The sequence below is a fragment of the Scaptodrosophila lebanonensis genome, unplaced genomic scaffold (assembly GCF_003285725.1).
Source record: "Scaptodrosophila lebanonensis strain 11010-0011.00,11010-0021.00 unplaced genomic scaffold, SlebRS2 tig00000001-arrow-pilon, whole genome shotgun sequence".
NCBI lineage: Eukaryota > Metazoa > Arthropoda > Insecta > Diptera > Drosophilidae > Scaptodrosophila > Scaptodrosophila lebanonensis.
This window is the reverse complement of record NW_022060529.1, coordinates 8,253,938-8,276,517: the sequence shown is the minus strand read 5'-3', so window position 1 is coordinate 8,276,517 and position 22,580 is coordinate 8,253,938. Positions and strand designations below refer to the sequence as shown.

The window sequence follows — 22,580 nt, the reverse complement described above, 5'->3', positions numbered from 1 at the left end:
AATTAGTTTGTGCTTTAGTGCAGACAGAGCCCACTGGACGAGACAGTCCTTTAACCATGGTTTGTGTTTATAATTGTTAAATTCCAGTTATTTTCAATATATTTAAAGAGTTAATTTAGCGTTCAGGCAAATGTATAAGGAATAAGGTCAGGCTAAAAATTAATTGGTACTGCTGTCATTATGCGGCTCGCCGCACCTGCTCCACTTACCAAAAATAATTTCTGTTAGGAAAAACATTCAATTAAAGGACCTACAACCCTAGTAGTATTAAATAAATTAATCTTCTAAACGCTTTTCATTAAGCAAATGACATTTCCTTGTATAAAAAAGAATCAAATTGTTGGACAAATTCTTCTAATATGTGATCTAAATTTGAAGTATCATAAATCATAATTATTAAAAACATTGATTGAGTTTTCTCGCATTTTGCATTTCCATTCCGCCAAATCGAAAATATATATGTGAAAAATAGCTCCATCGAACAAAAACAAAACTTGTAATACTTCTTTATTAAACTTATATGCTTCCAACAACTTGTAAATTATTTAATCCTAGTGCAAAAGAAATACTTCCATTTGTTGAACTCAATGCTATATGCGTTCCTTTCCGACATCATTTCATTAAGTGGTGCTTATTACAACCAACCAAGTGCACATATTAGGCCAATTAAAAAACACATAAAGCTCATTGCTAGCTGCACAAAGCAATGAAAATTTATAGCAAATGATAAGTAAAGAGACGTGGAAATTAAAAAGAAAGTTTTAACATCAAAGCGAACTTACGCTAAATTAAATAGACAGATTAAAAAGCATCAATGCAAAAAATGTATTTATTCGTCAAAGAAAAAGTTCGTAATTAAACAAACACAAAACAGAATATTCAATAACTAATTCAGAGGCAGCAAGAGGCAGGAGTCGAAAGTCCACCTCCACCACCGGAAAAATTATGGAAAGCAGGACAACGATAATCGCGTCTTTCATAGCAAAAAAAAAAATGTGGAATTAAAAAAAGACCACAACAGACGTCCGGGCAGGGTAAGCGAAGCACTTCTGAGGTCTCTGTCCCATTCCCGAATGGAAAAGAAATCTATTCAGTAGAACTGGTTATCATTAAAATGTGTACCGCGAACTGGAGACATAATGGAAGGCTACAATTTTTAATCCAACAAGCCTACGCTTGGGATTTAGCAAATATAAAAAAACAAAATATTTCACTGCCTCCAACCCCCTCCCCCTTTTTGTAAGCCTACCTACCCCGTTCTGGGCCACGCGCTTAAAACAACAAATCGAAAAGAAACGCATCGCTGCGCCCGGACATCGACGGCGCGCATAAAATTTAACGAAAAACAATCATTATCCTTGTTGACTCACGACGCCAAAATAATAAAATGTGCACGACAATAGGGAAAAAGGAGCAGCGGCGCACTTAATTAGAAAACGTTTAATGCTTTTTCTGACTTTGGCGGCGGTGGCCTGTTTGCTGGTTGCTCGGTCGCTCAAACGAAGGACCAAAGCACACAACAACAATGCACACAAGCTGAAAGTGCTTGAATCCTTTCGCGACTTAAGTGTGACGGGTGAATTCGTTTTCCCAACGAATCGTTGCACAGCAAAATACGCGTTCTCAACATAATCGTCTCTGAAATTTATATTCTCAACTCAACTTCTTGTTCCACTGGCTCCACTGGCCCCTGGGCCGCACCAGCACCCTTTCACACTGCTCTTACAGTTGCTTGTCTGCCGTGCTTGAAGGTCATTTCATGGAAGCGACATTTGCGCCACTGCGAGTAACTAGGAGGCCGCCAGCCCTCCTAATATTCCAACTTAACTTCGCGACAAGTCTGGGTAAATACAATAACCGCAAGCCAATTTAATTTTCCAACTAATTTAGTTTCAATGCTCAATAGTTGAGTTATGTAACGCCACAATGATTAGTAATTTGTTCGGCAAATTGAATTTGTTTCTTGATTATTATATTATGTTTCCCTGTTAGAACATACGATACGCATGTTCTAGTAGGAATAGAAGCTGCAAATGCGGTTTCAGACTGTCAACATTTAAAATCACAGTTTATAAATTTAAAAGCATTTCAACGCCACTGCATTCAATATTATAAAAAAAAGCACCTGAATGTGATTTCACAACTTGATTGCTAGAGGAACAAATGCACTTTATGACCCAAAAAACTCAATTTCAGATTAAATAACAATGGTGGTAACAGCTACAGATCAGATAGTGGGCAAAAGCAACTACCGCTCTGGAATATATTTTTACCACCACAAAATTTGACACTATTAAGTCAATTATCGATAGAGAGCACTTTTGAACAAATATATTTATTTTAATGAAATTAAGTTGAGTTGCCAAAGCTTTCAAAACTTTTCCAATTGCAACATGGAAAGGAGGAAACGATGTCAAAAGCATGCTAGAATGAAAAATGGATGCAATTAAAAAGTTGTGCATTGCTAAAATTAAATATCGAATTTTAATGCAATGGTAGTGAATGAATCTAAAAGTAAACTCTGTTTTAACTCAAATATTTCAAATATACAAAAGCACTTTTAAATTCAATACAGAAGGAGAACGCTCATAAGTATGCTATATAGCCTTGTGTCGCTGATGATATCGAAATCATAACAGAACAAGCGTGTCAAACAGCGAAAAATGCGACGCATGAATACATTAAATAAGGAATTGGTGCTGGGGCGGACTTAAGATATCACGACTGACAGAAGTTGAGGCTGAGGGTTGGATACATAGGAAGTAGCAACAATGCTGGCAAGCGATGCGATGAAGAAAAATTAAAAGGGTCACTTTACAAGGACTTAAATGCTCTTAAAACAGCAGAAAACGCAAAAACGATGCGCACAAAAAATGAGATGAAAAGTAAGGGAAATAAATTCATATTTGAAGCCATCGTATTGGGTGAGTTCTACAACGGCAACGGCACCAGCGACGGCAACGGCGACGGTTACTTCCTTGGTATGTACAATATTTGTTGTTGATAAAAGGCGCCGCCAATTGTTTCGCCTCCTTCAGATATGTTGTTGCTGGTGTTGTTTTTGGTGGTGTCGCCTTTGCTGTTTACACACATAATCGCTGAAAAATTAAGTTTCTGAAATTGCTTTTTAAATTAGCTGCTTATACAGATATGAAAGAAAGACAGACAGCTGCCCCGTTCTCTGGGTTTTTTTTAGACTTGCTCATTTTCAGGGTGTAGCTATTTACTTTTTAAATAGTGGGCGTTGGTGCCTTTTATTTATATTACTTAAAAATAAATGGGTGTGTAAATCAGCAAATTTATAAACTGCATAAATCCCTGCAAGGAATTGTTCGTGTGTATTGTTCAAGAAATCAACAATCTGGAATTTCAAATAGCGATTTGTTTATGAAAACCATTCGTTCCGTTTGGCAGTTGGTTAGGCGCCCGATTTCCCAATTTATAGTCAGAGCAGTATTAAGCTTTGCTTCACAGAAAATATATAAGCAGTTTATTTGTTAAGTTTAGCAGCAAAACACCACTCTTTTCTCTTTATATTTTGGGATCTATTAGAATTTAATATAAAGTAGAGTAGAGTAGAGTAGAGTAGGAGTAGAAAAAAAGCAGTTAACATAAATTATTTTGATTAATATAAATGTTTGCGGGGTAGCCTTAACATTTTAAGTTTCCACAAAACTTCGAGAGGTTTAAAGTTCTATGGATTCGCGTTCTGTGTGTAATCATTAATCACTTCTAAGTTAATTAATTTATACTATGTATATAGTTTTGTTTGTTACCCGTTCTACAATTCTCTTTGACCGCTTGGTTTTGGTAATACTATTATTTTGGAAACATTCATCCAGCTTTTGTCGTTATTCGAACAGACATAATTTTAAAGAAATTAGTCGTCAAATAACACAAAATATGGACGCAGGCTGGAATGAGTGGAGTTCTTCGCTAGATTAAACATTGAACCCGAAATACTTAAGTGGGCGGAATCACAATGCGCCAAACAAATACTGAAAAGGAAAATAAAAAGGATTTGAAATGAAATGGAGATGGCATTAAATCGCAACAAACACGAGTCCAACGACGGTCGGCAGTCGGCACACGTCTCTAATTGAGCGATTCCGAGACATCAGGCAAGTAGGAAAAGCGTAAAAAGTAAGAATTAAAATTGGGGTAGAAAAAAAAATGAGACCACAAACAATAGAATCTGGCGGTTTGTTTGCCATTCCTAAGCTTATTTTTCAGAGCGGCTTTTGACAAGTGCCGGGAAAATGCGTAAAAACGGGGAAAAAGAATCAGAAATGAAAAGCATTGGAATTAAAAATGGGCGTGCAGCTAAACAAAGCAAATGAAAAACGTAAACGCAAAACGACCCACAAGAGCCGCGCAACATTAAAATTTCAAGCACTAGGCTTAATCCTTTCAAACTTGCTTCAGGCTTTGCTGCCTGGCAGCGGCCATTATGCCGCGTACGGGACAAGGAAACAAGGATTCGGCACAGCAAGAGCCAATGATGCGTCTCAGGGCTCATTATGCGCACCCAGCATCGTTTTGCAAAATGCCAGCATTTTTAATGACCCAAATCCCGGCCAGCCGCCCAGTCACAACCTTATGATTAATTGTATGCCAACTCATATATTGCTGAATTGAGCCCCACTCTGTGCTCTTCGTCGGAAATCAAGAGGCCAGCCGTAATCGCAGCATTGTCTGCTTTGACATTTGCCCCGACCAGGCCATAAGGTTGGACACCTTGCTGCCTGCTCCTCCTTTGTCTGACACTCGCGCTCCCAAAGCCGCCTCTTCATGCTAAATTTATCAAATGCGTAATGAACGCACGTGAGCAGAATGCCATATGGCAAACGATTTTTTCTCTATGGTTCACTTACCACTTAAATTTCTGTGATTCTTTTTTGTTTTTCTCGTATGCCCAGCCGACCAAGCGTCTGCTGTTAATTACAACCTAAATTGACAGCGAAATTGGCCCGGAAAATTGTGGGTTTTTCATGCGGCCGGCATATTAAGCGCTGAAAGCGCCACTGCATTGTGCGAGGCGCAGACAAATGAAGACTTAAGACCTACTTAAGGTGATGCACACCGTAGCGAGCAAAACGCAAAATCTGCGTAAAAAATATTCACGCATCGCAAAACCTAACATCAAAATACTTACCTAAGAAGCCCATCAAGGCCGACAGCCCCCATAGCCGGCGCGGCGGCTCTAAGGGTGGGCCCACTTAACCTCAATTTGACAGTTCATAAATACATATATGGGTATAGAATACGATAAGGGTTAAACGGGTGCTTAAGCAAACATAAAACTGACAAACGTACAACAACAACAGAAACAAAACAAAAAACATAAAAAAGAAGAAATCAAAATGTTAGCTAAAAAGCAGCAAACATATGATAAATGCCATTAAGAGTGAGTACGAGGAGACAACAATATCAATATGTAACTGAAATGAAAGGGGTTGTGGCGTGAATTGCGGCGCTTGTTGCGCTGCTTTGCTGCGAATGTGTGTCCGTGTGTCTGCGTGTGAGTGTGTAGCGGAAGCGGAAATCACAACAAAGTGGTGACATGTGTGCGCGGTCGGGCCTATGCATATGAATTTGGCGTGTCAAGTTCCTTTTCACGCGCAAATTGAGTGCTTAAGCGGTTTAACTGGCACGTCTGCCTGTTTGTCTGTCTGTCTGTCTGTCACTTTGGTTGGGTGGGTGCTTCTTTACTACAGCAGCGGCAAAGGGTTAAATATGAAACGGAAGTTGTTTACGTTCGCATGTGGCTCATGATGCCAGCGATGCGTGTCCTTTTGGGGCGATACTAAGCTGTCTTTAAGCAGAAAGGCGTCTTAAGAATTACTTAAGTGCCTTGCACCCCCGTCCCCCCACACAATACAGATATGCATATTATCTATGCCACCACGCCCCTCGCATTTGTGTGAGTTTGGCAATTTTTGGAATCGTTTTCAACGCTTGCTTTTAACTCGTGGCGATTAAGTTGATTTGCAAATATTATTTATTGTCAACGCTTGCGTTTGCCGGAAGTACCAACTCACCACCACCCCCGCAAAGACCAAACCGTGCTCGGTTGGTGGGCGCATGTGTGTGGGTGCGATAACACACGATGCGGGTGGTGGCCACAAATGGCATTTGCATGCGGTTTCTTAACAATAGGAAGACATAAAGGAAATAAAATCGCAACAGAACTCGAATAGGCAACGAAAAACGCGTGCCAGTGGCATAATTTGCAAGAAAATGCGAGCTGCCATATTTGTTGTATTTTTTGAAGCATACTTATAGGCATCGTGCAAAAAATAAAGCACAACAGACGGGCACGCAAACAAATTTCAGATAAGAAGTAGTCTTCCCAGACTCTTCCCCGTGCCTTCCCTTCCCCCCTGACCCAGCCGCGTGCCTGATGAAGTGGAATAAAAGGCAACCGCAGCCGCAGCCTCAGTCCCAGCTCCAGCTCATTTGCTGTTATTTATGCTGAGCCTTGCTCACTCGCTGCCAACTGAAATCCTTATAAGCGCGGCCACATTTGCTTCTTTTGCATATGCATGTGACATACAAATTACGCGTGTGTATATATGTTTGCATAGGTGTGTGAGTGTGCCTGCACGCAGCTGTGCGAAATGTACCAAAATAAATACCTTCCCAGCCTGGAGGGCAAATAAAATTACAGACATACATATGCAGAAAATAATAAACATGCTGTGCTGCCTTTTTATTGCCGCTTATTGATACAAAATATTATGTATTTTTGATTTTTATTGTTGTGCACAAACATATGATGTTCACAAACAGCAGCACCACCACCACCATCACCACCACAACCACCTACTCAATTACATGGTGGATTATTTGAAAGCGCTTCATTTCGTTTGGTATTTTCTCATTCCGCTCTCTCATTCCTACGCGTATGCATGTACACAGAGAATAAAACGTGGTCGTTCATTAAATTTGACATTTTATAATTAATAAAATAAAATTCTTTTCTGTGTCTCTACGTGTTTTGTTGATTTGAAATGCTAGATTTATTTAGACGAGGAGTTCTTATTTGTATTTTGATTACGTTATCTTTTAAACTCTTGCGTATTTGTGTTTGCATTTATACTTGTATAACTGTTTCATTAAATTCGATAAATAACCTTTAATGTAAATCGTTTAAATGGTTTATTATGAGGAAACGCTTTTTAGGAATATCATAACATGTACTCATTTAACGAAAAAACACAAAAACAAAGAGTAGTGTTCGAAACTTTGAGCACCAAATATAATTGACATTAATTGATGGCATGTACTCGGAAGTGTAGTATAATCATAACGAAACTACATAAAACAAGAAAGTTTTCAAACCACAGTCCCCTACCCCAAATCGAATAGATACATATTTACAAACATTGATGCCCGTTTTATCCCTTTTATCATTTGAATTTGTTTTTAGAGCTAGAAGATATGTAATTACATTTTCTTCATTTGCAAGCCCATTTTTCTCAGTGTAGTTTATACCCTGATATCACACACACATTGCAAGCAAAACTGTTTGAAAAGCTCAAGAGCTCAAGCTCAAGCTTGTCGCTAACGATCTCAGCATTCAGAAAGCTGGCTTGTCATCCGGTGGCTACTTAGGCTCGCGTTTTATGAAATTTGATGCCCTTGTGGTTTGGGGTTGATTGATTTCAACGAAGGCGGCATCGTCGTTAGCGTCAGCGTCAGCGCCAGCGTTGGAGTCGACGTAGACGTCGACGTCGATGTGTTCCATTGTTGACTATAATAGCGACAAAAGCATCGTCTAACCGCATGCATGCATTCTTTAATTGCAGCATAATATAGTTTTCGCTCATATGGAAAATGAAATCACAATTTTTTTAATTGCACCATTTCCTTTGTTTATAAATAAAATAAAAGTTATTTGATAACATTTATATTTTTATTTTGATTAGCCTGCTCAAGATGTATTTTATAATTAAATTATAATACGCTTGCCTAGGAAAGCTGCTTTTGATGAAATATTGGTATAGCTTCAAATAATTTCAACACAATTGAAAGAAGGAACATTTCTTTTAGATTTAAAATGAAATACATGTATTTAGTTTTAATAATAAGAAGGTGATTTTGATGATTTTTGAAAGTTAAATCATTTTTATATACAAATGAAAAACACGTTTTGTTAAATAAAGCTATTTAACTACATTTATTTATATTTTTCACTCGACGGTTCTTTGAACTATTAAAAAGAAATCAATTACTATTTGCCCAAAAACAGGGAATACGAAAAAATATGCGTGTCATGTACATTTTAAGAAAAATTTGTATACCCAGTTTTAATAAACATATAATTACCGAAATTCAGAACAAATGTTTTTCTATCCATTTGCATATGGCAGGTGTGCAGAATGATATCACTGACACGCTCACAGCTCGAGCAGCAGAGCTGAATTGAATTTAAGTGTAAGGCTCGGCCCGGCTCGGCTCGGCTTCTGAGCGGATCAAAGACGATCGTGCCTGTGACACTCTGATCTGCTCATCTTAAAACAGTCTTCCAGTGTGCTCATAAACGCAGCGTTTAGCTTAGTTTAGTACGGATTCATATCTGTCGGGTGTGTTTTACACGAGACAAACGGCACATTTCAGCATCTCAGATAAAACAGATATTGTGTGAAGCATATAACTTAAGTGTGTGTCTATGTGTGTGTGTGTGTGTGTGTGCCCAAGTGTAGGTTTATTCGTGTGAAAAATAAATTGCATGCATAATATACAGATACGTACATTTATCAAGCAAATTAAAATTAAACCAAAATAAATATCACCTCACAAATGTTGATAAATCTGAAATCTGAAGGCATAAGTATCGCAACCAACCCCAACATCAAATTCAAGTGCTGAGCTACGCATCGAATTAAATATGCTAAGTGACCATTTATATCTGACAAATACGTATACACAGCTTTAAATAATAGAGCACTCATCGTGTACTAGCTCGCATTAAAAGACAACAGAATAGTTGGGCACTGATATGATGCGACTAAATGAATTTGTGGAAAATGTTGTACGAGTATGAGTGTGCGAGTGGGTGTGCTGTCCACTGATGATGATGATGATGACGATTATGACAATGAAGCGGTGCTAATAAAGCGAAGAAGATACTCGTAAAAACAAAACAAAAAATACTTTTATCTACTGTCTGTCATCTCTGTTTTATGCTGCTAAGCGGATAATAATAGTGATAAGATTGACGTTCACTTCTGTTTGCCAAATCATCACCCTTCAATAAAAGTTTCAAGCAATTCAACTACAAATGTGTGTGCGTGTGTGTTTGTGTGAGCGTGTGGGGGTGAGGGTGGGGGTGTGCTACATAGATCTGCTGTTCATTTAATAATTTTTATTTTTAATCATAAATCTTCCAGGTATTAACAAAGGCAATGCATTTTAATGATTTTGTGGCGTTGGAAAACATTGCCCCGGTAATGTCTGAAAATTTCTAAAGATTAGAGACAACGATAACCCATTTGAGGCAATATTTATTATCAACGACAACGGACGACAGGCGACGTTTGGCGAATACGGTCTTAATAGGCAGCCGTCGTCGACATCGTCGACATCGTTGACAACTACGTCAACAAGCACAGCAGCGTTCATCTCACTAAAGACGCCTGTCCGCCCAAATAACGATAACAGCAATCCAAGCCAGTAGGAGATTTGCAGGTAGCCAGCCTTTTAGTGATAACGCAGCAGAGCTGCCGATTCAGTTAAGATCGCGAGTAATTTTGGCATATCATGTCACTTACGTCCCGAATCGTGAAGCGTGCGGTTGTTCTACTCGTACAGCATCTCTCCCGCTGCCCAAACTAGCTGAGAAACCGGACCAGCCAGAATCACATCCATCTAGGCTAATTGCTTATGAGAAAGTCTACAAAATTAAGACATATTGTGCACATCGGCCAATTATAACGACTGACGACTAAGCCCAAGCAAGTGTCTATTAATCTCTGTGTGTGTGAGTGAGTGTGTTCGAGCTGATCGTGATTGTGTGTTTGATTTGTGACGCCAGAAGCGGAAGAGGCTAATGTGCGGTCGCAGTTGCGACTCCTCCAGCAGAAGCCACTCCATTAGTGCTGACATCAGTTCTCAAAGATGGTAGAGATGGAGAATCCCGGCAAGGATGAGCGTGAGCCAAAGGACAATCGGGATGCTGAAGCCGCCACTGAGGCTGAGGCGTCTAGTGATCCAGCGGACCAGGACTTGGACGAAAGCAATATCAATGCCGAGACCAAACTTTTGGAAAATGGCAACATCCATGCCACTGAAAAACCCACCAAAACAAAAACTGTCAAAGGCGAAAAGTCCGAACACGATCGCACAATGACCGAGGAGATTAACAAACTACTCAATGACATGCCGTTGGAAAAGGATATAACCTGCGGATTCTGGATTTTCAAGGGCAGATTCTTTCAGAGGTAAGCAAAAGTCCGAAATACTGTACTTTGTAGTAAAGCTATAGCCAGACTGGCAAATATTTTGCACACTATTTGGCTAGAACAGATAATATCAGGGTTACTTAAATCACAAGTCAAACTATGCCAAGACAAAAAAAAAACATTTAAAATTTTTGGGGTTGACTTGTAATTTTAAAGAGAAGTGAATTTCATGCAAATTATTTGCCTGTCTGGCCATAACTTACGACTGTGTATCTGTTGGCTCTCATGATTGTTGTGAGCTCTGTGATTTGATTGCAAGTCATGGTGGAGCAGGATATATAGTTAGCTAAAGAAAGGAACACTGTTAGACATTCATAATATGCGTTTCATTCAAAGTTAGTTAAAGGCACTTTTTCCTAACAACTGCTTAGCCATTTATCATGCCTGTAATAACCCAATGATCAGTCCACTCATCACTTTATTGTTTTTCCACAGCTTTGCCAATCAAACGGCGTATGTGATACTCTATGGAATCGTAGGCTGTATTTTCTCGATGACCTACGCATACTTTAATGGCACAATTACAACGATTGAGAAACGGTTTAAGATACCCTCGAAGAACACGGGCATTATTTCTGTGGGCAATGACATAAGTCAGATGCTGGTATCCGCCGTTCTCGCCTACTATGCCGGCAAAGGCCATCGTCCCCGTTGGATTGGCTTTGGTGGGCAAATGAAATGTCTGCACTGAAATTTAAGACTCTAAAATAATAATCGTTATTGGTTTACAGGTCTGCTGACAATCGTTCTATTTTGTTTGCTTACGAGCACACCCCACTTTCTTTACGGTCCCGGCGAAGACGCGCTCGCACTGACGGAGGAGTTTGGCGCCGTTCCCGTTGAAAACGGCACCAATGAGGCGATTGAGGAGCAGCGGTCGAAGATGCTCTGTCGTCTGAATGGCGGTGGGGCCGAGTGCGAAGTGGGCGAAGGAAATTTCGCACCTCAGGTCATTCTATTTGTGGCCCAATTCATTTCCGGCATCGGTGGCTCACTCTACTACACACTTGGTGTTTCGTATATGGATGACAATACAAAGAAATCGAAAACCCCCGCCCTGCTCAGTGAGTACTCGCTGGCTTATCAGCTACGCAGCAGTGAACAGTCAAATATTTAACCAAAAAATAATGTCGTAAAGCCGATGGCGCCTACTGAGAGGCAAACGCGCCAAACGCTTGTTATGATAAGCCGAGATTGTTTGCAAGTAATATTGCAAATATTTACGGAACGTCATTCAATTATCTTCTGAGCGCTCACGCACGACATGACTGACACTTTCAAGACATTTTTTTTTTTTTTGTGTTTGCACGGATAATACGAGAAATCGATTGAAATCTATTTTGATGTTTCCCCTTTTTCGCTGCAGGTCTGTCGTACTTTTTGCGCATGTTGGGCCCAGCCATTGGCTATGCCTTGGCCTCCTTCTGTCTGCGTCTGTACATAGCGCCCCAAATTCATCCGGTTATTAATAACAAGGATCCTCGCTGGCTGGGTGCTTGGTGGCTGGGGTGGCTAGTTATGGGAGGATTGCTTCTGTTCTCAAGCGTTTTTCTCTCCATGTTTCCAAAGAAACTGCCTAGGGCGGCGGCCAGGCGAATGATTGAGGAGGAACGTCGAAAGGCGCGTCTGTCGCTGAAGTACAAAGAAAGCTCGGAAAAGGAGCAGCTAGCCGCCGAGTTGGAAGAGAAGTCGCCAACTGAAGTGCAGGCATCTTTTAAGGATATGCTGAAAACCTTTAGGCGTCTCACATCCAACAAGACCTTCATGTGCAACACGCTTTCCTCCATTTTCTATCTCGTCGGTTACACCCCCTATTGGATCTTCACCCCAAAGTACATTGAGGTTCAGTACCGACAGTCCGCTGCTACCTCCAGCATGGTCACTGGCACTGTGGCATTGGCCTTTTCGGCCGTCGGTGTTCTGCTCTCTGGATTTATTATTTCCCGCTTTAAGCCACGCGCTCGTTATATGGCCGCATGGAATGTCATTGTTGGCTTTCTAACTGTAGCCGGCATTCTGGCCTATGCCTTCATCGGTTGCCCCGGCAACGAGAGCTCCGTCATTGTCAATATCCACGACAGTACGCTCAGCAACAATGCCACCTGCAACTCTGCCTGTGCCTGCGACTATGTCCGCTACTCTCCAGTTTGTGGAGAGAACAATATGACTTATATATCAGCCTGCCATGCGGGCTGCAAGGGTGAGCAAATGAACTCGGATGGTCGAAAGGTAATTATGCATTCAATAAGGCAGTCAGTTGATCCTTTTAACCGTCAATACTTACAGATTTTTTACGACTGCTCGTGCATTCCAAGCAGCAATGAAAATGCCACAACCCAGCCCATCTTTAAACGTCTGACTGCCCGAGACATGATGAGTCACAACAACATCAGCTTGATGGAGCCAGCGCAGTCTTCTCTTGGCTCGCCGTTCTCGGAACTAAATGTATTGCTTACCTAAATCAGTTCACTCCAATCACATGTTAACTGTTTGTTATGATTCTTCCCTTAGTTAGCTGGCCAGGCAATGCCTGGCTCCTGCCCAGTCAACTGTTGGGCGCAGTTTGTCACGTTTCTGGCGGTTATGTGTTGTCTGAAGTTTGTGGGCGCCACGGGCAGAGCATCCAACTTCCTAGTTTCGGTACGCTGTGTGTCAGAAAAAGATAAAACGGCGGCCATGGGTCTTGGCATGATGATGTGCTCGATGTTCGCCTTTATACCCAGTCCGATATTCTTTGGTTGGGTGCTCGATCGCATGTGCTTGGTTTGGGGCAAGACATGCACAAATAAGGGCAATTGTTGGCTCTACGATCCACAATCCATGCGGTAACACTCTATCCACATTATTTCATCACTTGATCTTATAAAAGTTCTCATTTCCCAGATATACTCTCAACTTTACTGCTGCAGTTTTTATAGCGATTGGTGCCATATTTGATACTGGAGTCTGGTATTATGTCAAGGACCTCAAGATCTTCGACGAGGAAGTTAAGGACATTGAAATGAAAATAGTACAGCACGAGGAGGAGCTCAATGCAGAGAAGAATACAGAAATCTAATCTTAATATGCATATACACGTATATACGTATGTACATTCTATGTATTTAAATGTGTGATTGTGGTTGGTGGCTGTTGTTAACTTGTGTAAGTGAGATGATCTTTTTGTAGAGTCGGTGCAATAAACTGTATTATGACAGCAAGACCGTGTGATAAGCCCAAATGCACATTCTTGTTATTTGTTTCCCATAATAAATTGCAAGGTTCTCCACTTTATTTCAATTCTTCCAGTAGTATACGTTTTTATCGCGACTAGGCGGACGCATGGCAGAGTAATCCGGCTTTATGGTACCCCGTGCCTAACGAACAAAGCTCTTAATTTCTCGCATATTGTCGAATGCGATTTTTTCTTTATAAAATATCTTATCAACGATCAACAGCGAAGATTTTATGAAACTAGCCGTTTATCTCCTGCTTGCTCTATGAAGTCTCTATAGATGCTCTGCCTTTAAAGAGTGAATATGGTTTATTGGCATATAATTGGACATAAAACCCAAGATAAGTTTTTGAACAATTTTGATGCACTCGAGCTTTGATTCAGTCTAACTAAATAAAGCAACGGCGCAAGTTCAGAATGAGCGATGATCAAAAAGATGGCGCTGAGAAGTCGCCTTTCCTTCAGAAAAATATCGGGCACTTGAAGTGTGAGAAAGTTAAGGATAGTCCTTTGCAAGATAATGAAGACTCAGATAATACTGAATGCGGATTTTGGATATTTAAGGGTCAAATACTGCAACGGTAAGCATTTGTTGGTCAACGGAAATAATTGTTTATTAAACTCCTCTCAGTGCAGCCACTGAAAAAATGTATGCGCTTCTTTATGGATTCGCTGGGTTGGTGATAGCCATGGCTTATTCATACTCTAATGGTACCATTACAACTTTGGAGAAACGCTACAAAATACCAACGAAAACTACCGGAATTATATCGGTTGGAAACGATATAAGCCTCTGCCTGGCCTCACCATTTCTTGGCTATTATATGGGAAGAGGACATAGACCACATTGGATGGCTTTTGGTAATTTTTCATTACTGTCGTTACGGTCGCTTTTATCTTACATTTCCGCTCCTTTAGGGCTCTTTACATTGGTAGTGTTTTGTCTGCTAACGGCTTCGCCTCATTTCTTGTACGGAGCTGGAGATGAAGCTTTGAAATTAACAAAGGACTTCGGACTAACTAATTATACTGATGTATTTTTAAATAGCACGCAAGATGATCGAAGCCTGTGCAATGACAACGAACCTGATTGCGTTGCAGAAGTTAGTGTTTGGATGCCTATTATATTACTATTTGTAGCTCAGCTTATATCTGGGATTGGATGTTCATTATTCTACACTTTGGGTCTTACGTACATGGACGATAATACCGCCAAATCTAAATCTCCTGCATTGCTTAGTAAGTTCTCCCAATCAAAATCCTATTAAATCAATCATATAAGCAAATCTAATTCAATTAAACGAGGCTTCCTAAAATACGTAAATCCCTTCACCTAATCAAGGTAATGCAAGAGTTAACGGCCATGTTAAATGACTTGTTCTTGTAAGGGAATCATTCTATACAATTATGAAATAAAATTAATGAAGATAATGAAATGAAACTGAAAGTTGATCGAGAAACTTATTGAGAAAAAATTAGGACATTGCAGTAATTAGTTAGACCACGTTTTTGTGTCTTTTCATATTATTTTGACTTTCTTTAGAATATAATAATCTTATCTTTTCATCTTACTTGGCATTCTTCAGACAATAACAATTAACAAATGAACAATGAATCTTATTTGATATTTAAAACCAGTTGCATATTGTTGTATTTACATTTCAATTATTTAAATGAATTTATTTTTGTCTGTGTATGTACTTTCAAGGTTGGACCAGTTTTATACGAATGTTGGGTCCTGCTATTGGCTACTCACTGGCATCCTTCTGCCTGCGTCTGTACATTGCACCCGATTTGGAGCCTGTGATAAAGAACACTGATGCCCGTTGGTTGGGTGCCTGGTGGCTGGGTTGGCTTATTTTGGCTGGATTTATGTTAATTTCAACAATACTTATATACATGTTCCCAAAAGAGCTGCCCGCTGCCCGGGCTAACCGTTTACAATTGGAGCAGGTTAATGCCAAGGCAGGACATCACAGCAGTGTGGAGGAGCTAACACTTAAGAATATGGTGAAGTGCGTGAAGCGGCTGGCAGTTAACAAGGTCTATGTATATAATACGCTCGCCTCTGTGCTGTACTTCTTCGGCTATATGCCGTATTGGATATTTACGCCCAAATATATTGAAACACAATATAAACAGTCCGCTTCCACAGCCACCATGGTCACGGGCTCCGGCGCCCTTGCCTTCTCCGCTGCTGGCATATTGCTATCCGGTTTCGTCATATCCAAGTATAAGCCGAGTGCCCGCACGATGGCTGCTTGGAATGGTATCTCCGATTATTTAACCGTAGCGGGCCTTCTCTGCTATGTCTTTATTGGATGTGATGGAAGCGACAACATGGCTTCTCTATCGGCAGCGTCTAGCAACTGCACCGCGGCTTGTCACTGCGATTTTGTTCAATATTCCCCCATCTGTGGACAAGATAATGTCACCTATATATCTCCCTGCCATGCTGGCTGTACGGGCCAGTACAAGGACGAAAATGATCGCATGGTGTTCAGTGGCTGTGGCTGCATAGCTGACTCCAATTCATCCAAGGAGCCCCAGGTTTGAGATGATTTTGGCTGTTGTCTCTCCAAAAGTATTTGATGCAACTCTCATTTCAGACTCAGATCGGCATAGATGGAGCCTGTCCAGTGGATTGCTCAAAGCAATTTATTGCCTTCGTTGCTGTAATGTGTTTCCTAAAGTTTGTGGGCTCTTTCGGCAGAGCTGGGAACTTACTTCTGGCATTGCGCTGCGTATCTACAGAAGACAAAACCTTCTCATTAGGATTCGGAAATACGCTGCTTTCTCTCGTTAGCTTCATACCAAGTCCCATATTTTTTGGCTGGCTTCTGGATAGTTTCTGTCTGGTTTGGGGAAAAACATGCAGCAACAAAGGGAACTGTTGGCTCTACGATACTAAATCGTTGCGGTAGCTGCCTTTCTTTTAATAATTGTATAAATATTTTTAAAAAATTGTTCTTTAATTTCAGTTACACGCTAAACCTAACAAGTGCTGGATTAATTTTTGTTGGTGCTTTCTGGAATATTGGTGTCTGGTATTATGCAAAGGACTTGCAAATCTTTGATGAGGAGAGCAGGAAAGAGATCCAGGAGGAAATTGATGAATTTGAATTGAAAGAAACTAAAAATGATATGAATACATAAGCAGAACTTTATATATATGTACAAGTATTTCTGAATTTTAATTTATTAAGAATCAATAAATAATAGAAAAATATAAAATATGTATTTATTTTAATATTGTCACTACTGCTTCTGATCAAGCAGGTGTAGCAAATGAGCAAACTATTTAAACAAAAAATACTTAATCTTATATGGCAAGATTTTAAATAAACCGTAATGTGTAGTATATAGTAGCCATCTCAGCTTGCCTGATCTGTAATTTCCTTCAAAAGAGGTTGCTACACTTACAATTAATCTATAAAATGTTGTTATATTTTTTGTAATATTTATAACTGATTTAATTGTTTAAGTATTTAATTGTTTAAACAACTATATATTTCATCTAATTTATTGTCTTTATACATTGTCTGCTGCACTTCTATAAAGCTACCTAATTAAGATTAATTAAGTGTAGAAAAGCTTAGAAATAAAAGCTTATGCCCGAACTACTTCTTATCTGCAACACACAATATCTTTATTAGGAGAATTACATATGAACATGAAACAAAGGCAAATATAAACTTAATAGACATTACCATTCCATCTGCGGCTAAGTCCAGTGCTTCAGTGAAGTTGAACGTAGGCGCATGTCTGAAATGGAAGATGCTAAGAAAGATGGGTCTGAGGTGTTGCCAATTCTTAGCAACGATGGTGAGACGCTGATTATGAATAATCTGAAAAAATGTGAGGAGCAAATAAAGGAAGAACCGAATACACCGCAATGCGAGGATGTAACATGTGGATTTTGGATATTTAAAGGCGCTACTTTGCAAAGGTAGGCGAATGAAAATATTTGAAATTTTCCACTATAGAAGTACCTTCAACTCATGTTCTAAGACTGGCTACTGAACAAATGTATGTTGTAGCTTATGGCATCGCTGGGTGTCTTATAACAATGGCCTTTTCATATTTTAATGGCACGATTACCACTTTGGAGCGACGGTTTAAAATTCCTGCGAAAACTCTTGGAATTATATCGGTTGGAAATGATATGAGCACGATGGTGGCATCTGCGTTTCTCGGTTATTATGCGGGACGAAGACATCGTCCTCGCTGGATGGGCTGTGGTAAGAGTATTTAGTCTATTTTCACTGCTGATACAGATAAGGTACTTGTACATCTGATGTAGGCATCCTTACTCTGGTCGCATTTTGCCTTCTAACGGCAGCACTTCACTACTTTTATGGTGCCGGAGATGAAGCCCTAAGACTCACAGAAGAATTCGGCGAAGGAAAAGTTGAAGAGTTTACGGATGAAGAAACACTTTGTAATGAAATGGAACCAAAATGCGTGAAGGAAACTGGACTTCGAATGCCGCAGTTATTTTTATTTGCAGCACAACTCGTCTCTGGCATTGGCCAAGCGCTATTCTACGTTTTAGGAGTGTCCTATATGGACGATAATACGACCAAGTCTAAGACACCTGCTATGCTAAGTAAGCAGCAATTCTAATTGCACATTTATAATATAAAGATTAACAATTTCCTCATATTTCTTAATATTTTAGGTTGGTCAACTTTTATACGCATGCTGGGTCCTGCGATTGGCTACTCACTGGCCTCCTTCTGCCTGCGTCTGTATATCTCGCCCAGTTTGAAGCCAATGATTAAGAATGAAGATCCGCGTTGGTTGGGTGCCTGGTGGCTGGGCTGGCTCATATTGGCTGTTGTTTTGCTCATCTCAGCTTTGACCATTTTTATGTTTCCGAAGGAATTGCCGAAGGCCAGAATGAGGCGCTTAAAACCCGACCAAGATTCCTCTACAAAGGAACTTCAACCACTCTCATTGGCGGATTTGATGAAATCGGTGCATAGATTGCTGGCTAACAAGGTGTTCTTGTATAATACGCTTGCCTCCATTCTATACCTATTTGGTTACATGGCTTTTTGGATCTTTACGCCTAAGTATATTGAGATGCAATATCGAAAATCCGCTGCAACGGCAAGCTTGGCCACAGGATCAGTGGCATTGGCGTTTTCCGCGGCGGGTGTGCTCATTTCCGGTTTTGTGATTTCAAAATACAAGCCGAGTGCCCGAGCCTTGGCGGCCTGGAATGGCACTGTTGACTTCCTGACTGTTGCTGGCATTTTGTGCTACGTCTTCATTGGCTGTGAAGGAAGCGATAGAATGGCATTATTATCCGCGACTAGCAACACCAACTGTAGTACCCACTGCCACTGCGAGAATGTCAGATATACACCCATTTGTGGAGGGAATAATATCACCTATTTATCTGCCTGCCACGCTGGCTGCACAGAACACTACAAAGACGAACTCATAGGCTCTATATACAAGGGCTGTGACTGCATGGCAGTACTGGAAGAGCCAAGTATTTCAAATGGTCATTCATTACAGTTTCAAACGGGCGTAGAAGGCGCCTGTCCTGTCGACTGCTCTTCACAATTCATCTCCTTTCTGGTCGTTATGTGTTTCCTAAAGTTTGTGGGCGCCTCTGGCAGATCTTCCAACGTTCTATTATCGCTGCGTTGCGTACCGCCCGAGGATAAAAGCTTTGCTCTAGGACTTGGCAGCATGCTTGTCTCCCTAATAAGCTTTATTCCCAGCCCAATATTTTACGGTTGGATTATGGATAACCACTGTCTAATATGGGACAAAACATGCACGAATAAAGGCAATTGCTTTCTATATGATACGAAATCTCTACGGTAAGATTTACTATCCATTCATCCAATCATCTGAAACATATACCTGTCTCTATTTTGCAGTTACGCTTTTAACATTTCCTCGGCCGCGTTCATTTTTATTGGTGGCTTCTGGAATATTGGCGTTTGGTATCATGCAAAGCATCTTAAAATCTTTGATGAGGAATCGAATACTGAGACAAAGGAGAAAGTGAAGAAGAAATATATGAATAATGAAGATGAAGTAGCAGAGCAAAGGACACTGATGGAATTAAGACAAAATAATAACTCGTAATAAATCTTTCTACTTTCACTTCTGATCTCCAAGTATGATACGCTACCTGTAATATCGAATGAGTGTTCAGAGAAGACTCCATAGTTCTATATCAATAACTAAGCGGGAATTCTAGCTTGAAAAAATGTATTTACCCTTTTTCTAGCTTTACTTTATATTTCACCATAAATTTGTTTCCTTATCTTTGTCAACACTTAAAATCGTGAATATAAGCAGTGAATAACGACTTTCGATAATAAAATCTATCAAAATCACCTCCACGCTCGAGCATAGGCCGTTTTTTTCTTCTTCGCTGCGTTAAGATATGTCTAATGTGTAAAAACAAAGTGTTCGCGAAGTGGAGCGGGTCTTCAGCCAGGTGAACTTAGTTAAATCCAAATTAATAAACGAGTTGAATTTAAATACGCTTAACTCTATTTTAAGCGTAAGGTAAGTTTTTTGTAAGCAAAATAAGCCATATTCATAATTATATTAGTTAATTTTCCATTTAAAATACGGACTTAATCGTAACAACAAAATTATCCTGACGAAGAGGCAGTGAGTTTAGATGAAGATGAAGAGCTGTAGAATTTTTATCTGAATTTTCTATTATTATTTTTACAAGAATCTCATATTATTATTATACATTATGAATTAACAATATAGAATTATTATGAAAATATTAAATTTAACCAAGAAAATAGGCCGGCTTGTTTTTTAGCTTATTTTGCATTGGATTTCGCTTTTTTAGCTTTATTTTTTTGGCAGCCTAGCTGTTTTTGCTCAAAAAATTATGACAGCACTGGTCTCCGTAAACAGCAGAAAACTGTGTGGAAAAATGTCCCACTAGTTTAGCTTTCAAATTAAAATTCCATAAGTTGTCAACTACTTTAAAAAATTGAATTAAAATCCAATTAAGAGGTTGGTCGTTTGTTCAAATAAAATGGAACGATATAGGCAAGTATAGAGTGAAGCCAAACAATTTCTTACAGATGTACATTTGTAATAGTCTATAGGTATTTATTCAGATTTGTAAGAGATTTCTCGGCAATGACTTTTCTGGAGAAATTCTTCAGACCGGTTATGGTAGTTACAGGCACAAGATGCATATTGTCAACTTTCTTTTGGTGGTAAACTTCAACGTCACAGCAATTTGAGAGCAGTATTAGGTTGGAATTTTCCGTAGGTGCGTCACGAAAATATAACTTTCTTCCGCAATCGTTGCACTTATTTTTAAAGCGCCTAAAGCGAAATTTCATTGGAAATGCACGACCAACAACGGTTTCATTGTCCAGCCATACGCAATTCTTGTACGTTGGCTTTGGATACGGCCGTTTCGTCCACTATCAAGACAGTTTATAATCAGCTGTTGGTTAGTTGAAAAATATTCATAAATACTACCTCTTCCAGGTGCAACATAGTTTTTAGCGGCCGACATTCTGCAGAGCACAGATTATTGCGCGTTTTGGCATTCTGAGCAGCACAAATGGAGCAGTCCTTGTTCGAGTCATCGGGAAACATAGGTGGAGCCCGCTTGCAGCACTCTGCCTCAATATTTACATGGGGCCGCTCATAGTCTTCTAACTCCGCGTAGTTTTTTATAACGCTGACCTCTCTCGGTATTACCTCAACGATTTTATAATCGGCACAGGGTGCAGCCCTTGGTTCGAAACAAGACTGCTCGCAGGAACCTTTCGCCGTTTTCAGACCCCACTTACGGCAACTGCTATCTGGCTGGCCCATTGTGAAGTTTACGTATTTAGCTCGATTCTATTGCATATGGTACTTATAATTTGAAAACGTGACAAACACATGTAGATTTTTAAATTTATCTAAGATTTAAACTCACACTGACATTGAAAACAGAAAAATATCTTTACATCTGTCAGAAGTTATATTTTGAAATCGCCATAAAATATGAAATACAACTAACCGAATATCTTTAACGCATCATTTTTCCTTTCAGCTGACTGTTGATTTTTAAAAACATAAGTGGGACAAATTATTAATTATTATTTTAATACAATAAAAAAGTGTTACAAGTGTAGCTCGTTTTTATAGCAAGCGTTTTGCTATATTTTGAAAATGTCAGCTTTGCCTGAGTACTGCCATACCAAACAAAAATGTTGTGCTAAAACAAGTGGCAGCGCTTGTGAGCATGTAAGTGCTGCCACTTTATCGACAATTCAAATTTAAGCCCATTATATGAAATGGCATTTGATATGATTTCAAAAATAAACCGACATTATATACACTTTTAAAATTACATTTTTCGTTTATTGCAATTCTCTTTTAATTGGTTGTTCATACAGTTTGCAGTTACATTTTCGCAGCTTTAAAAATTGATACCTGTTTTGTGATCTTCATTCAAATTGTATTCCATTATTAAATTGTTGGTGTTTTGTTCTTTCGACAATCTTTAAATTGTGAAATTGGTTAGAATATTTTTCATATATAGATATATGTCTATATATGTATTGTTAAGCGTTTGTATTTATCTTGGCATTTTGGTGTTTCATTAAAATTCTATTGTATACTCCATAAGTAGTAAGTAAAATCGTTACCATTAATATTTTTGACCCTTTAATTAATGATTAAATTAAGCCAATGTCATATGATCTAATGAAGTGGTTCATTCGAAATTTATTATAAATGATTCTGGATGATTTACCTTCGAAAAAACTGAAGATCAATTATCTGCTTATAGGGTAATATTTCGGAAGAATTGTTTGGGATAAGCTACCTAGCGTACGTATGTGTTTCAATATTGTTTCTATTCAATAATTCAAACGTTGATGAATTATATATTC

At 39.4% G+C, this 22,580-nt stretch overlaps 4 protein-coding genes across 6 annotated transcripts; 3 read left to right on the top strand and 1 right to left on the bottom strand.

Annotated features, from left to right (window-relative positions):
- The first annotated feature begins 9,557 nt into the window (after positions 1–9,557).
- On the top strand, positions 9,558–13,686 carry LOC115621298 (solute carrier organic anion transporter family member 74D). Its single transcript, XM_030514908.1, has 7 exons — positions 9,558–10,445; positions 10,902–11,131; positions 11,198–11,530; positions 11,833–12,695; positions 12,753–12,911; positions 12,978–13,291; positions 13,350–13,686. The coding sequence occupies exons 1-7, from the start codon at positions 10,123–10,125 to the stop codon at positions 13,522–13,524; spliced, it is 2,397 nt and encodes a 798-aa protein (XP_030370768.1). The 5' UTR covers positions 9,558–10,122; the 3' UTR covers positions 13,525–13,686.
- A 397-nt stretch (positions 13,687–14,083) lies between these two features.
- LOC115630937 (solute carrier organic anion transporter family member 74D-like) lies at positions 14,084–16,860 on the top strand. 2 transcript variants are annotated; one of them, XM_030527513.1, is made up of 6 exons: positions 14,084–14,261; positions 14,317–14,541; positions 14,599–14,919; positions 15,389–16,230; positions 16,290–16,600; positions 16,662–16,860. In XM_030527513.1, the coding sequence occupies exons 1-6, from the start codon at positions 14,201–14,203 to the stop codon at positions 16,834–16,836; spliced, it is 1,935 nt and encodes a 644-aa protein (XP_030383373.1). In that variant the 5' UTR covers positions 14,084–14,200; the 3' UTR covers positions 16,837–16,860. The 2 variants fall into 2 exon arrangements, with proteins under 2 accessions (XP_030383373.1, XP_030383368.1); XM_030527508.1 differs by having other exon boundaries at positions 14,312–14,541.
- Positions 16,861–17,445: 585 nt separating this feature from the next.
- LOC115633185 (solute carrier organic anion transporter family member 74D) lies at positions 17,446–20,029 on the top strand. 2 transcript variants are annotated; one of them, XM_030530585.1, is made up of 5 exons: positions 17,446–17,629; positions 17,692–17,921; positions 17,984–18,289; positions 18,362–19,520; positions 19,581–20,029. In XM_030530585.1, exons 1-5 carry the CDS (start codon positions 17,451–17,453, stop codon positions 19,789–19,791), a joined length of 2,085 nt encoding a protein of 694 aa, XP_030386445.1. In that variant the 5' UTR covers positions 17,446–17,450; the 3' UTR covers positions 19,792–20,029. The 2 variants fall into 2 exon arrangements, with proteins under 2 accessions (XP_030386445.1, XP_030386446.1); XM_030530586.1 differs by having other exon boundaries at positions 17,496–17,629; positions 17,721–17,921.
- Positions 20,030–20,756: 727 nt separating this feature from the next.
- On the bottom strand, positions 20,757–21,612 carry LOC115634194. Its single transcript, XM_030531782.1, has 2 exons — positions 21,172–21,612; positions 20,757–21,113 (listed from the first exon to the last, which is right to left on the bottom strand). Exons 1-2 carry the CDS (start codon positions 21,511–21,513, stop codon positions 20,781–20,783), a joined length of 675 nt encoding a protein of 224 aa, XP_030387642.1. The 5' UTR covers positions 21,514–21,612; the 3' UTR covers positions 20,757–20,780.
- Between the last annotated feature and the right edge of the window lie 968 nt (positions 21,613–22,580).

Coding starts and splice junctions, on each gene's coding strand:
- LOC115634194 (XM_030531782.1), bottom strand. CDS start 21,513: ATGGGCCAGCCAGATAGCAGTTGCCGTAAGTGGGGTCTGAAAACGGCG. Junction 21,114..21,171: donor CTATGTTGCACCTGGAAGAG/GTAGTATTTATG, acceptor CTGTCTTGATAG/TGGACGAAACGGCCGTATCC.
- LOC115630937 (XM_030527508.1), top strand. CDS start 14,098: ATGAGCGATGATCAAAAAGATGGCGCTGAGAAGTCGCCTTTCCTTCAG. Junction 14,262..14,311: donor AAGGGTCAAATACTGCAACG/GTAAGCATTTGT, acceptor AACTCCTCTCAG/TGCAGCCACTGAAAAAATGT. Junction 14,542..14,598: donor ACCACATTGGATGGCTTTTG/GTAATTTTTCAT, acceptor CCGCTCCTTTAG/GGCTCTTTACATTGGTAGTG.
- LOC115633185 (XM_030530585.1), top strand. CDS start 17,451: ATGGAAGATGCTAAGAAAGATGGGTCTGAGGTGTTGCCAATTCTTAGC. Junction 17,630..17,691: donor AAAGGCGCTACTTTGCAAAG/GTAGGCGAATGA, acceptor TCATGTTCTAAG/ACTGGCTACTGAACAAATGT. Junction 17,922..17,983: donor TCCTCGCTGGATGGGCTGTG/GTAAGAGTATTT, acceptor CATCTGATGTAG/GCATCCTTACTCTGGTCGCA.
- LOC115621298 (XM_030514908.1), top strand. CDS start 10,123: ATGGTAGAGATGGAGAATCCCGGCAAGGATGAGCGTGAGCCAAAGGAC. Junction 10,446..10,901: donor AAGGGCAGATTCTTTCAGAG/GTAAGCAAAAGT, acceptor GTTTTTCCACAG/CTTTGCCAATCAAACGGCGT. Junction 13,292..13,349: donor TACGATCCACAATCCATGCG/GTAACACTCTAT, acceptor CTCATTTCCCAG/ATATACTCTCAACTTTACTG.